The 13,905-nt window shown below is 41.4% G+C and overlaps 1 protein-coding gene across 4 annotated transcripts in view; it reads left to right on the top strand.

Moving 5' to 3' along the window:
- Positions 1-13,905, top strand: part of SPECC1 (sperm antigen with calponin homology and coiled-coil domains 1) — a 454,997-nt gene that overhangs the window by 265,966 nt on the left and 175,126 nt on the right. For all 4 annotated transcript variants that reach the window (XM_063450042.1, XM_063450041.1, XM_063450043.1 and 1 more), the window contains 2 exons: positions 7,939-8,134; positions 10,910-10,983. In XM_063450042.1, coding sequence (XP_063306112.1) covers positions 7,939-8,134; positions 10,910-10,983 — 270 coding nt within the window. The remainder of the gene's footprint in view (positions 1-7,938; positions 8,135-10,909; positions 10,984-13,905) is intronic.

Consider the following 13,905-nt stretch of genomic DNA (forward strand, 5'->3'; position numbering starts at 1 on the left):
TATGGGAGGAGTTTGATGACATCATATAATACTGTTATACTATCTGATTGGTTGAACTTTTTACATTACTGTTAACTGTTCCTTTGCTGCTGGGAGGTTCAGTAAAGAAAGATAAAGCAAATATTCGCCTCCTGTCATTAATAAAATTTAGATTATTCAGTCACTAAAGCTAGAATAATCCCTAATTACTTCTTGTGGGAATATCTGAAAGAACAGGGGTACGTGAACAAACCGTGTACACTTCGGCAGCTTAATTAGAATTTCCGTGCAGAAAAGCAATAGAGTCTCAAACATTGACTAATGTTATGACCAACGCCATCAAGAGTCTGACTTTGTGAGGCGGCAAATGGAGCTCTTTTAAAATGTCATCTTTCATACCTAGTCAAACAAATCTCCGTACATTAAGCATTCATTGTATGTAATTATGATTGGAATTTATTCATTGATAAAGTTATTGACTCCTCAAACCCTACTCTTAATTTTGGCCCACCCTGTATAACTCCTATGATGCTTTGCAAGCCTTTAAAATGGCAAAGCAGCAATTCAAATAACCAGAATGGGAATCTTTTTTTTTTTCCTTCTTTTAGGAGTTGATGCGATTTATTACAGGAATTTTTAGGTAATTATGTGACCGATTGATAGCTGTTTATATAATGGTGCATGTAATTTAGTATTCACACAAACAAATCTAGAACAGTATTTACTGTAATGTAAATACAACTCTCATGAGTGTAATTTCACTCAAGGGCATTCTGCATGAATTCCTAGAAAAAGAGTGGGGCACAAGGATTTAGGTTTCATATAGGGACAACTAGGACGGTATGATCTACTAGGCCAATGGTTTGTACCTATTTCCGCAAGGCACACCAACAATCTAGAATATAGGCAGTTCCAGTTTCCGTTCCACTGGAGATATTGACAAACCCTGGAGTGCTTGTGTGTCTTGTAGAGAAAAGTAGGAAATGTCATGGTGATCGAAATGCTGACACACCATCAGCCTACTATCCTGTATATTAAAAGCGCCAGGTATAATGTGTGGTATGGACAGAATAGTGTTAAATCTGTTCTTTGGATTGAGAAGGTTCCATGAATTCAGTAGTCTGTAGGGAATAAGAGCATTTGTATCCAATAAGAGACTATATTTCCAGTACTGGGCTAATCACAACAAACATTGGTTAGCCACTGACTCCACAAATGCTGAACAAACAATTTAACTATCCTAAATCCATCTAGACAGTCTCACTTTTTAATGCCTGTTCTGCTGTTTTGGGATTTTCTTTTGATGTTCCACATAAGGGGAAATGGTTCAGTATCTCCACTATATATACCCTGGCTGGACCCAGGCTGAACTGGATTGCGATGTCCGTTACTAAATATTTAATGTAAATTTTACATTAATATATACCCAAGACAACAGAGCATTGCAGTGGAAAAAAGTTAACACAGGTTATAGATAATTCTTTGTTTTGTTCAATGGTGTCATTTTATCAGTACCGTCATTACTGTAAACTTTAGTGTGGGTGTGCTTGTATGATTGATAGGGTCTGTGGTGCATGAGAGGGGAACAGTTACAAATGTAGACTTAAACTTAAAACCAACAGTGGCCATATAAAATGTGTGGCAAAGCCTGTCTAGGGGTGATGATATGCAGCAGATACATCAGCACCGTTTTAAAGAATAGGATAACGTTTAAGCTAAGGCGCTGAGAAAGGCGAACTGTGAAACAAGCGTTTTAAGGGCCGTAGATGCCCAGATTAGTCTAGCTAGGGTAAACAGTGATAAAAGTAACAGAACGAGAGGTACAAATCATAAGCAACTCGACATTAAGTGCAAGTGAAGCATGCTAAGTTAGTTGGCATTTGAATTAAGCATAATCATATGGAGAAATTCAAACAATATACAGCTGAGTTACTCCGTGATCCGGATGTTCGCTCTCAGTACCTATCACTGTAGGCTTTGGAAACAGTACATGTGCAACGTAAAACAATAATGACTGGCACAGGGGGGAGGGAAACTGTTAGAGTGTTATGTCCGCAGATACCGTGTGGAGATAGAAGGTAAGTGGTCGGTAGCCTGTAGTAAGTCCCAGTTCATGAGATCAGTTCACCCGATGCCTACTGGTATCAGGGTACATACCCTGAAAAGCGTGTGTTCAGGGTCGTGCTTTGACCGCTGGGTAGGTCCCTTGGGTCTTGGTGCGGTATTCTTCTGCTCGAGGTGGGTGTCGTAGGTGTCTGGGTTGGGATCGGAGTTGGCGGCTCGGTGTAGGCAGGGTAAGTCCTCCCCTCCGCCCCAGGCTATCAGAAAGGCCGACATCTTAGATCCACAGATCCGGCATTCACGAGGGGCCGAACCTCTCTCTCTTTTGGAGTGGCAGGGGGTCCTGGTGGTTGGCCGCAGAGTGCGGCGGCGAACCCTCCTCCAGTGTGGGCGATGTTTCGGGGTAACACCCCGGTTGGCCTTCGGCCTGGGTAGGCCAGTCCCCCGTGCTTTACGGCTCTCACCGCTCCGGTCTGTTTCCCGTGGCCGTGCAGGGATACCGCAGAGCTTTCAAATGCTGTGGTGGCGTGGGTGGACACAATTTGCTCCGCAATTTCCGTCAGAATTCTTGAAAGTGTCTGTCCAGTCGGGTGAGTATGTCGCTGGAATGCGGGAGCCACGTTTCCTCCGCCATTATGGTGGAACTGCGAGTTCGCAGGTCTGTTTTAGTTTTTGCTACCCATGGTTGCGTGTGGGTCACCTCTCCCGACGCGTGCAGTGTGGTAGAGTCTGACCTGGTAGGTCTCTGTCTGGTTTGCCGGGCCGAGTGACAAGTTTCCGCCATTTTGGAGGCCCCTTCCCCCGTTTTGTCAGGAGATGTCGCGGGCTCATGTGGAGGGTGACCCCCACCGGTCCATGGGGGGGGGGGGGGAGGTATTGCACGAAGCTCACTGTTTGCTGCGTGTGTCCGGCGGGAAAGCGGCCGCCTTTCTCCACCATCTCCCTCAGTAGGCCTTAGTCTGCCGATGCGGTGCCCGGTCACCCCGGACATTGAGTTTGGTGTCTCTGGGTTCGGGACGGTTTCCCCAGTCCAGTGGGCCCTCTTATAGGAGGATGAACGCAGGTTAGCCAGAGTTATTCACCGTTTCCGTGCTCGGTGCCTAGGAGCTAGTTCAGAGCACGTCTGCCCTGTTTGCTAGTCAGGCCCCGCCCCCGAACGGTATGATGTTATCCACATCCCATCGATAGCTCCACGGACTGTCTCTTGGTCCGTTGGCATGGTCATACCCTGGTGGAGCAGAAACTGCTAACCTTCTGCTGGCAAATTAAGTTTGTAGTTTGTCCCATATTTGGTGACCTGTAAGGAGTGCGGTGAGCCCCAGCGGTATGAGATCCTCCTCCTCCTCAGCATGCTAGTAACGGGGCACATTGATTTCTTTGAGAGCATGGTAAGTCTGGACAAATCATTATAGAATGCCAGGGTGTGTTTCTCAAAGGCTAGGGAGGGTGAGTCCCGGACCGCTGCCATGACCACGATCTTGTCCAGGTGCTTGAGAAATTGAACGATAACATCGCTGTGTGCCTGCTGGGGCGGCCTGCCCTGTCTGCGAATTCTGTAAATATTGTCCACAAGGATGTTTTTAGCCTGCTTGTGGGGTAACAAGTGCTGTAGCAGGCGTCTCGGGAATTGTGGCAGTTCAGTCTGCTCCACAGTGTCTGGGATGACTCTGATTTTAATGTTTTTGCTGCGACTGCGGTCTTCGTATTCTGACATTTTTTTGTGCCATATTTGTCAGGATGCAGCAATTGAGACTTACTCAGCCTTCAGGTAGGAGGACGTCTCCTCCGTGGCCTTTATTCTCCTGGTGAGCGAGAGCATGTCCTCTCGTAGGATCGCTAGGTCGGCCTGGAACATTTTGCAGATGTCACATAGCAGTATTTTAATGCCAGCCTTCGTGGCTGGTGTGTTGGCTTCCTCGTCCGAGGACTCCAGATGTAGTCCTCCGGCTGAGTGAATTTCATCCAGTGTATACATGGAGGGTTCCTCCACGGACGACGAGTCCTCCGCATGTTGCTCCGCCATCTTGGGCGCCATGCGCGGGAGGCCTTCCTGCATGTAATTCCTGATATTTCAGATCCAGAGCCCATACCCGCTTTTATTCTTTTTGGCCCATTTTCCCATTGCGTTACGGAGGTGAAGGGTTGGTTTTCCGTCTGTATAACCACCCGGTTTGTTGCGTTTTAGTGGCTTATCGATACAGAGCCTCAGCTCTGCACATCTGCTCAGCTTGCTGGTCAGCTCTGCCCCCCTGTGTATATATATTACAATTTATGAACCTCTCCCTGTTTCTTGCCTTGGGCCATGGAGGGGGAAATGCAGATCTGACGTTCCAATGCTGAGAGACTCCAGCTTTGTAATATTGGAATATTGCCGTGTTAAATGCTCAATCCAGGAGCAATGCCTCTCAATTTCACTTTTTGGCTACTGAGGGAGGATTTTAATTTTTTAATTCTGTACTGATATTTTAATGTAGATCAGAAATATATTGCAAAGAATGGTTTGCTGTGCTTCTTTCACAGTCCATAGAAAATGCATGCGGTTGTAATTTTCTGACTGTTGCAAGGATTGACAAATACCCGGTGTCTAAAGTGGATGTCGGAACATACACTAGGTTCTCTCCATATAGTACATTTTGTATTTTGTTCTACCTCAAACTTCCCAGTAGTTGCACTGTTAAAATACTCATATAACGTTCAATCTGATAGATTTATAACCCAAAGGATAAATATTTGACTACCTTCCATATATCATCATGGACACACCTTTATGCCTATAACAAATCTGCTGTCCATGAGGTCTTGTTAATCCTCGGAAAGTCATAACGAGCAAGTTTTCTTCTTCTTCTGCGGTTTTGTAAATCTTTGTGGTTAGCCAAATGTTTCAACGTGTCAGCCCCACCTGATTTGGAATCATTCCTCAAACTTTTCCTGTACATGTAGTCTCCAAGGGACAGAATTCATGTAGATTATATTTTACATTTTGATTATTTAAAAACCGTTGTTCTAAACCATAATGGTTTGGGACCTGGAGAGCAACAAATAATTTTTAAAGAATTTATTTGTAAATCCCAGACAAACCTTGAAAGTTCTCATAGTATGCTCTTAATCCTCTCACTTGCTGTTAACTGGAAGTGTTGCAGCTTAGGACTGTCACTCACAAATCAGGACACTTGGCAGCTTTAGTTTACATACCAGAGAAGGGAGTAGCTGATTGCAAAGGATGAAAGGGTTAAAGCGCCCATCCTTGATTATATCATTACCAGCGGAACACACGTGTCTATCAGAACTTGGTCCATTAACATAACATTACTAATAATCATTGGTGAGCTGCCAATAATGTTTGCTAAGCATTTTCTTTAACAAGGAGAAAAATTAATTACATACAAAATAAAAACTTGGGAAAAAAATAAGGTAGAAATCATTATTTGTTAATATTGAATTGAAGCAGATCAAATAAATATAGAGCTAACTGTCTAATAAGCCATGGTTTATTTGTCGATAATTGATGTATAATGTCTTGCTGCTTATCTGTGTATATAAGAATTTGGTGTATTCACTAAGCAGTGTTCATCTGAAATATTAGATTAAAACGGTGATCTGTTTTATATTGTTTGAAGATCCCAATGTCTGCATTTTGTGGAAGTTTACCTTGCACAGCCCAGATTAGTAGATGTAGAATCAGAAGGTGTTCTAAGTTAGACAGGAGCTGGCCAAGATATTCAAGGTGAGACTACTTTGAGTAGAGGAGTTTACATTTGTATTTTATTTTGGATGTTATTTTTTCTGATTAGTGTGTGATAGGGTGCTCTCTATGCAAAAGAGAGTGAGAGGTAGGAATGAGAGCACAATGCAGCCTAAGTGGGCCTAGTAGTGTTTAAACCCTTAATGTCAACTGATGTACAGTGTGTATCTGTCCATTTAAAAGCTGGTCTCACTGGAATCAGCAAGACCGGTCTATTTCTTGACGTGACACATGACCGAATTGGAAGGCTCCAGGTCCCCGCAGGCATACAATCCCTGAGGCATTGGACACCAGGGATCAAATGCCTATTACTGTCAGCCGTCTCGGGGGGCCTCCAGGTGTAACAGTACATACTATGATTGCGCTACTACTGGAAACCTCCGCACTGACGCTTCCAGTAATGGCTTAGAATGTCTTTCACTGCATAGAAGTGCTTTCATAACCAGTCAGAGATGCTATGCCTTGAGTGACCGCTGTTAGCCAGCTTAACCTGTGCATGCCAGGATCGGCTATCATTGACCTATTACTGAGCTGCCTCAACATTGATTGCTTGGCATCCAGGCTGCGTGAACACCCTGGGAGCCAATCACTGTGAGGACAAACCTTAACGACACTGCTATCAAGGGAGCCAATCTACGAAACCGTAAATGAGGTAAAATACACACAAAGAAATATGGTTTAAAATTTGACTAAAAATTGCCCATCTAAGTATTTAAATCTGGGGATTTAGTCACAACAAATGGCCATACCATGTTAAGCCGACCATTGCTTTAAAGTACTCCAATATTTGTTGGTTCTACACGAACTCTAAGGATAATAAAAAAGCAAATGTCGCTCTAATACATTTCTTTGTTTCCCTTACCTGAAAAAATGTAATTGTGATTAATCTGATAAACCTACCCATAGAAATGCTTAGCCATCTTACAACAAAATCAGAAGCTAGAATAGAACAATCACAGCAACACCACTGCTAAGGAATGCATGTTCTGGTTATGCCCCACCAATTCTCTTCAATTTCAGTGAACTATTGTTAGCAGACTCTCTGTCTAACAGTGGGCGACCATTGAAAAAAAAAAAAATGGTACGTACCATTGCTATTAAGCAGGTTATGCTTAAAATTACTCTAATATTTTATCTGAGCATAATTCAGGTGCACTGAAATGGGACTCAATCTGTGTTTGTTTTTTGATTTTAATTAAAAAATCTATTTGTGTGTGTGTGTGTGTGTGTGTGTGTGTGTGTGTGTGTATATATATATATATATATATATATATATATATATATATATATATATATATATATAATTTTTTATTTTTTTTGTGCATGTAACAATGGGAAGGGCTATCATGTTTACAGCAACAACGTAGGACATACCATATACTATACATGATGGAATCTGTAAAATGTAGAACATTGTTGTATAGCCAAGCTGATAATGGCTATAAAACGCTGCACATACAGCATCTAACCCCTCTCCTGCTGGAGGCGTCACTCCACCTCTGGCAGCATCACTTGGACATCAACAGCCAGCCAAAAATTCTGCAGTGGCTAATGTCAATTGGCACAGATAGTCATTCTTTGGTCATTCTCAGCTATTCAATGAGTAGGCAAATAGGCATCTGGTTACAGCAAACTTTGTAAAAGCTGGATGTTGTAATTCTGCAGAATAGAATTCTTGGAACCTGGTGTAAAATACTTTTACAACACAGCTGGATTTGCACCGGGTTCCATTCACTGGGAGGTTACAAGAGATCTGCATCTTTTGCAAGCTGTTTTTAGATATGCCAATAATGAAAACCTGCATAATGAAATGCATGGATATTTTTATATCTACTAATTACTTAGTGATTTTATTTATTGTATTTGTGCAGTGGAGTGTCACTTTAAGTATTGCCCAGGGACAAATTGACAAAGGACTGATGAAGCTGAACCTCCAGGCACATGCTTGTGGAATAGACCCAATACAGATTACTGAACATGACATTATTCGGAAGAAAGCATTTCTCTGTATCCGTTTTAATAGGTTCCATAGCTTCCCTATTGTTTCATTTTAATAAACTCCCCTTAAAACATGCGGTGTAGTTTAGCATTCACTAAGAAGTCTAAATCTGGTTTTGATCATTGTAGAACTGTTATGACAAATCTTTGTCCCCTAGGTGGAGACAGAGTGCCATGAGCTGAAACAGCTGGGGGACCAACGAGAGGAAGACCTGAAATTGGAAAACTTGAAACTCACGAAAAAGGAGGGTGAGATTAAGGACATGAAAGACACAATTTATGAGCTGGAGGACCAGGTGGAGCAACACCGGGCTGTCAATCTACATAACAACCAAATGATCAGTGATCTGGAAAGTAAGTGCACACAGACCCCTTGATATGTAAGCGAGCCAATAATTATGCAATGCTATAGCTTTAAGTTGCTTACATTTATATACATATAGATTTGAATTCATGTATATGTGATCAGTCAGTAATCCCAGTAACCTCTGCTGCTTGCTTTTGGGTGGCTGGAAAGGTAAGTGTTCCACGAATGAGCTGGATTAACTATAAGTCGATATTAGGACAATTGCATACTGGCTAGCCATGGGCCGTGGAACCATGAGTTTGCATGGCTGCATTTACCATCCCTATGTGAAGAATAACCCTTCTACATACCAAGGACTCCAGGGTTTTCACTGTTACCTGGTCGATGAAAAAACAGACAATGGCATTCCCAGTAAAAATGAACGTGTTCGCAAAGTCCAAGATGTCTGATTGCCAAAGTCTGCAAGTGGAGAACCGTAAATGCACCTAGAAAGTAATTTCCCAGTAATTTCAATTTCTTGCAACACTTGTTGAGGCTTTGTGGCAAACTATTAGATGAACTTGCATGTCCTAAAGCTTTGCAATCTGGTGTTTTTGCAATTTATCACAGTACAGTGTGGACTTTGGTTTACTTTTAACGTATAAATAAAAGTTACATTTTAAAATAATTGGATGGAAGCCACCGTTCGTTTTTTATTTTCTAGGTGCATATCAATCAGGGTTCATTACCCTTAAAACTTTTGTTAGGCTTCATGAGTTAATCTTACTCACCTTTCTTAGTGTAAGCGGAGGACAAGTTGACAGTCCAAGGTATGGTGACTTGTTAACTTTAACAAAATAAATTCCCATGGATGTATTTTTTTTTTTATGCTGACTGCCATAGTTTTACAATGTTGCATAGAATAGCTCTTAATACATCAGGCTTTAAAGGGTTTCATAAAACACGTTTTTTGGTTAGCGGAACCCTTGCTGTGCTGGTCTGCCCCCTCAAACTTAAAAAAAAAAAAAAAAAAAAAAAAAAGTAAACAAAAATTCCCAAACCAATTATTATTATTATTATTATTTTATTATTTATATAGCGCCAACAAATTCCGTAGCGCTGTACAATGGGTGGACTAACAGACACATAATTGAGATCAGACCACTGGACGTACAGGAACAGAGGGGGTTGAGGGCCCTGCTCAATGAGCTTACATGCTAGAGGAATAACTTACATCCATTCCAGCACCAAGGCAAAGTTCTCGCATCTGCCCGATTCTCCTCCATTGCCATTATTCCCCCTGAACTGAGAAGGTTGTCAGAGGGCGCAGGCTGAGGGGATGACTTGGGCAGCACAGAAGTTGGGGGTGTGCCACCATTGGACATCTGTCTATGGCATGCTGACATCAGACGTCAAATATGCACAAAATTAACTTTAACTTTAACTTTTAACTTTAACTCTGTTTGCTGACTGCTATTACTGCCAGTGGGCCTATAGTTTGGATTTTTAAAAACCAGGCACTAATTTTAAGCAACAAAAACAGAGAATATGAGAACTCTGAGAATGGACAAAAACGTAAAGAAACTCAGTAGCTTCCCATTCTGTAAATCCCCGCTCTGGTCTCAAAATAGTTTTGCTCACGTGTGCCATTGGAGAGGTGAACATGTCTGCAGTTTGGTTCAGGACTCCTCTTATGGGTTGTATCCCTCTGATGTGCCTTGGAATAGGCTATCTCTGTAATGGCACAAGTGCACAAAAACTGTTCACTGAGTTTCTCTAAGATTTTGTTTGTTCTCATAGTTCATATTCTCTGTTTTTGTTACTAATTTTATGCATCCTGGCCTGGATTTTGGCAATATAGGCCTATGCCTTGGCCCTCTGCAAAATTTGGGCGATTAAATTTCAAATGCAGTACAGTGCCGTTCGTCTTTAGTGAATAACCCCATATGGGTGCAGTAACATTTTGTCAAACTGTTCTGATAAAAGTTTTGTTTGTTTGTTTTTTGGCATTTTACCCTCAGCTGCTAACAGGAACTTCACCATTCTCAGTCCAAATATTTGGATAGCATGATTGTGCATTGAGTGCTTGTACAGTGCAATGACAGCAGGGTTAGTGGTGATTACGAAAGAGCTGCAGCGATTTCTGTATTGCTGAATCCCTTTATTGCCCGGCATTCAAAGCTATTTTTAGAGAGATCACGAGGAAGTGTTATTTCTCATTATCTTTCAGGAAATGCCAGAGATAAGGGGCTTAGGGGCTGGGCAACCCCCCCCCCCCCCTTTTTTTTTTTTTAAACCTTTTGAAAACTGTTTCTGGAAGAGAAATGGAACCTAAAGATGTGACTTTATTTTTATTATTGCCTTTAGAATGTTGTAGATCTGCTAACAATGTATATTCCCTGTGCATCCTATGTATTATGTGAAGCCGAATTCATTAATGGACATCAGTGAGAGCCAAGCTTTGGCATGCTAAGCAATGGAAGCTTCCGTTAAATATTGCCAGCTACCTGATTTATTATGGAATTTGCAGACCCCGATGGCTGGAATGTGAAAAGTGACCTTGTAAGCTTAAAGGCAACACTCTCAAAACCTGTTTCTGTCTGTCATACTATGTTTTTGTTATTTTGTCCTTTACACAATGTATCCAGCACTGTAGAATTTGTCAGTTGTGTAAATAAATGATGATAATATGGACAGTTAATTCGTAACTTGGCTCACACTTTCGTGAATTTGTTTGAAGGGAAATAGTGCCACAGTCTGGCCAAATCTTAGAATTGCGGCTAGTTGTCTAATAATATATCACCGATGATATAATCTTTTTCTTTTCTTTTTTTTCTTTCCAGACAAAGTTTCCAAGTTGGAAGAACAAAAACAAGATATGGAAAGGCAGCAGAAACTCCTCACCAAGCAGATGAAGGTGATATTTTTTTTTAATGATTACAGTTACTGTGCATGGAAAAGGAATTATCTTTTACATTATGCTAATCCATCCTAAAAGTGTGTGAATGCTGTAACTCATTAAGTTATTTAGGTGGGTAGAGAGCATATAAAAATGAATTACAATAAATAATCTTTTAGAATTTAAAAATTTAAATTCATAAATTTGTCCAAAACAATTGTAACGCCTATGGCACTTGATTGAGAAAACAAATTGCTTAAGATTTTATTTGGCGTTTTAGTGATGAACAGCCTTACTTGACTCCGGTTCATCTTGTGTTTTAATAGCCTAAAACTCCCAAACTGGGGAAATGCTAAATTTGGAATTCTAATTATTGATTAGTGGAGACACTTTGCTACATTATTAAATCGTCATACAAAGCACCATAGGCAGTACAGCGCAGTGTAGTGGTTATGTGGTCAATATTCTGTAGACGCGGCCCCACTTTTTTCTCTTGTGGTCCTGACAAAAAACAAGGTTATCCCTTGCACCAATTGCCCAACCTCTGCAACTGCTCTGTATAAGAGCATTGTATAAATATAACTGTAGAAGTTACGCTTCCACAGTACCAGTATCAATTCTGCCCATCCTGAATGGCAGTGATAGGTTGAGAGAGCTGGCCTAGGCTAGCCCACCCACAGCATGCTCAGCCAAACCTCACTGTTCACGGTTTATGCGTTTAGTGAAATACTTAAAGGTACACTATAAATGTTTCTATAAATTGTTGGTCCAAATAGAGTATGGCATTTACAAAAACCAAACTGCACGTCTAAATTATTTTTCTTATTTATAAAACTGCCGTCTGCATTAATTGATTGAGGTGTTGTTCACGTGATGGGCTTCTGAAGGGCAGAGTAAGATGCACTCCTCTCTCTTTACAATCCCTTAGAATTGTGCCCTTGGGATGCATAGATTGTGTATGAACATATCATAACACCGTTATTATGTGTATAAGCTATATATATATATATTGCTTTGCAGACAAAAAATATAACATTGTGATTTCACGTAAAAGTTCAGCCTTTATAAAAATATTTTGTAAATGACAAGGTTTAGACAGTATACAGGATCCTATAGTTGGCAATACTTCCCACAGGGGCTGAAATGTTAATATAAAAGCAAAAATGCAATTTCTTTCACATACGAGAGATGTGACGGCAAAAAAAAATCGATAGAAATGGTAATATTCCTTGCTTATAGGTATTTGCAAGAATCCTGAGGGCATTACTAGAGGTACAGCTTCTTAAAATTGTCAACACAATGTAAAACAAACGTCTGCTTTTAAAGGGGCAATAAAGGCATCCAGACCACATCATCTCATTATAGTCTGGGTGCACTGTCCAATGTTTTCAATACATTAAGATTGCTTCTAGTGGCTGTCTACCAGCTGATTCACATAAGGATGTCCAGCGTCTTAGAAATCCCCATAGCGTTTCCCAAATTCAATGCTTTCCTGTGTGGAAAGCCTAATGTGTGCGTGGTGGTCGCTGCCCATGTGCATTAGGTTCCCCATCACGATGATGTTGGAGGAGGCAGAGCGAGAGAGCCTGTGTCGAAGGATTTCTGTGCTGGAATAAGGCGAGTGTTTAAAGGGATATTTAACTCTTTGCTGTGTGGGAGGGTGCGAGGCCAGAGGGGCACTATAGTGTTGGGGATACGGCTTTGTATTCCTAACACTACAGTGTTCCTTTAAGCAAAAAAGTCCACATACAGTAAATAGTCATTTTAAATAAATATTGGCCGATTATTAGTTGGTTAATGGGGTCCAGCAATGAGGAAGAGGGGCATTCATCTTTAAGTTAGTCAAGTTGAACTTGGCAAGTTACATATGTTTCCCTTTGGCTGCAACTAACTCTGACCTCAGCAGCCTCCCCTCTTTATCACGCCAGGGGGGTTATTTGAGATGCATATTGATTTATTGACATAACCTTTGTTTTTAACAAAGATGTGTGTTTTAACTGTTTTCACATTAAAAGTTAGGTTTTAATTATACCACATTTATTATATTATGTAAAATCGAAGGGCTAGATTGAACCACATTACATAAGCAGGCTAGTATAATATACCTTTAGAAGTATACATCAAACACGTGCTGCCAGGGGTAATTGCTAGAAGATATAAAATACAGCACAGTATGCATTTAAACAGCTTTTAAGATTTATAAGATTTCATAAAACCAATCGTGTTAGGTAAAGTTCTATATTATGCTGTGTAATGGGTGTATGAACCCATTTGTCAGCAATGCATGTAATATCTGCCTCACTGTACAGTGTTACTTAACTTGATCTTTTCACATTCTGATTTTAAATCATGGGGTCAAGGGCCAGTGCAACCATAAGACAGCACATGTGGCTGCCTTGCTCCCTGCACAACGGCTCGGATGACCGGCAGGAAGGAAGTGCACAGTGCTTTCCCTCCCGCCAGTCACTTTATATAGTGTGGACTTTGCTAGAGCATCTTCTGTATCCTCTACCCAGTCTGAAAGGAAGCTGCTCAATGATCAACTTGCTGTCGGAACAGGTAGAGGATATAGAAGATCCCATACAGTGGTCTGCGTAGCCATGCTACAGGAGAGCTGTATGCAGGCGGGAAGAGCGGGGAAGAGACAAAAGGTATGGGAGGGGGAGTAGAAGAGATCACAAAGGAACGGTTTTGGGAAGGGACTGGGGGGAGGGTAGAGACAAGGCGCTGGTGGGTGAGAGATTCACATAGGGGTTAGGGGGGGGAGACACGTAGGTGGCTGGGGGAAAGAAACAAGGTGCTGGAGGGCCAGAGACAGACAATGGGGGGTTGTATAAGAAACCCAAGGAGGTTGTAAGACACACAAAAGGGAACAATGGGGGATAAGACACACTAAAAAAGGGGTAAGGCATTCAAATGAAGGGATATGAAACACAGGTG

The sequence above is a fragment of the Pelobates fuscus genome, chromosome 1, assembly GCF_036172605.1.
Source record: "Pelobates fuscus isolate aPelFus1 chromosome 1, aPelFus1.pri, whole genome shotgun sequence".
NCBI lineage: Eukaryota > Metazoa > Chordata > Amphibia > Anura > Pelobatidae > Pelobates > Pelobates fuscus.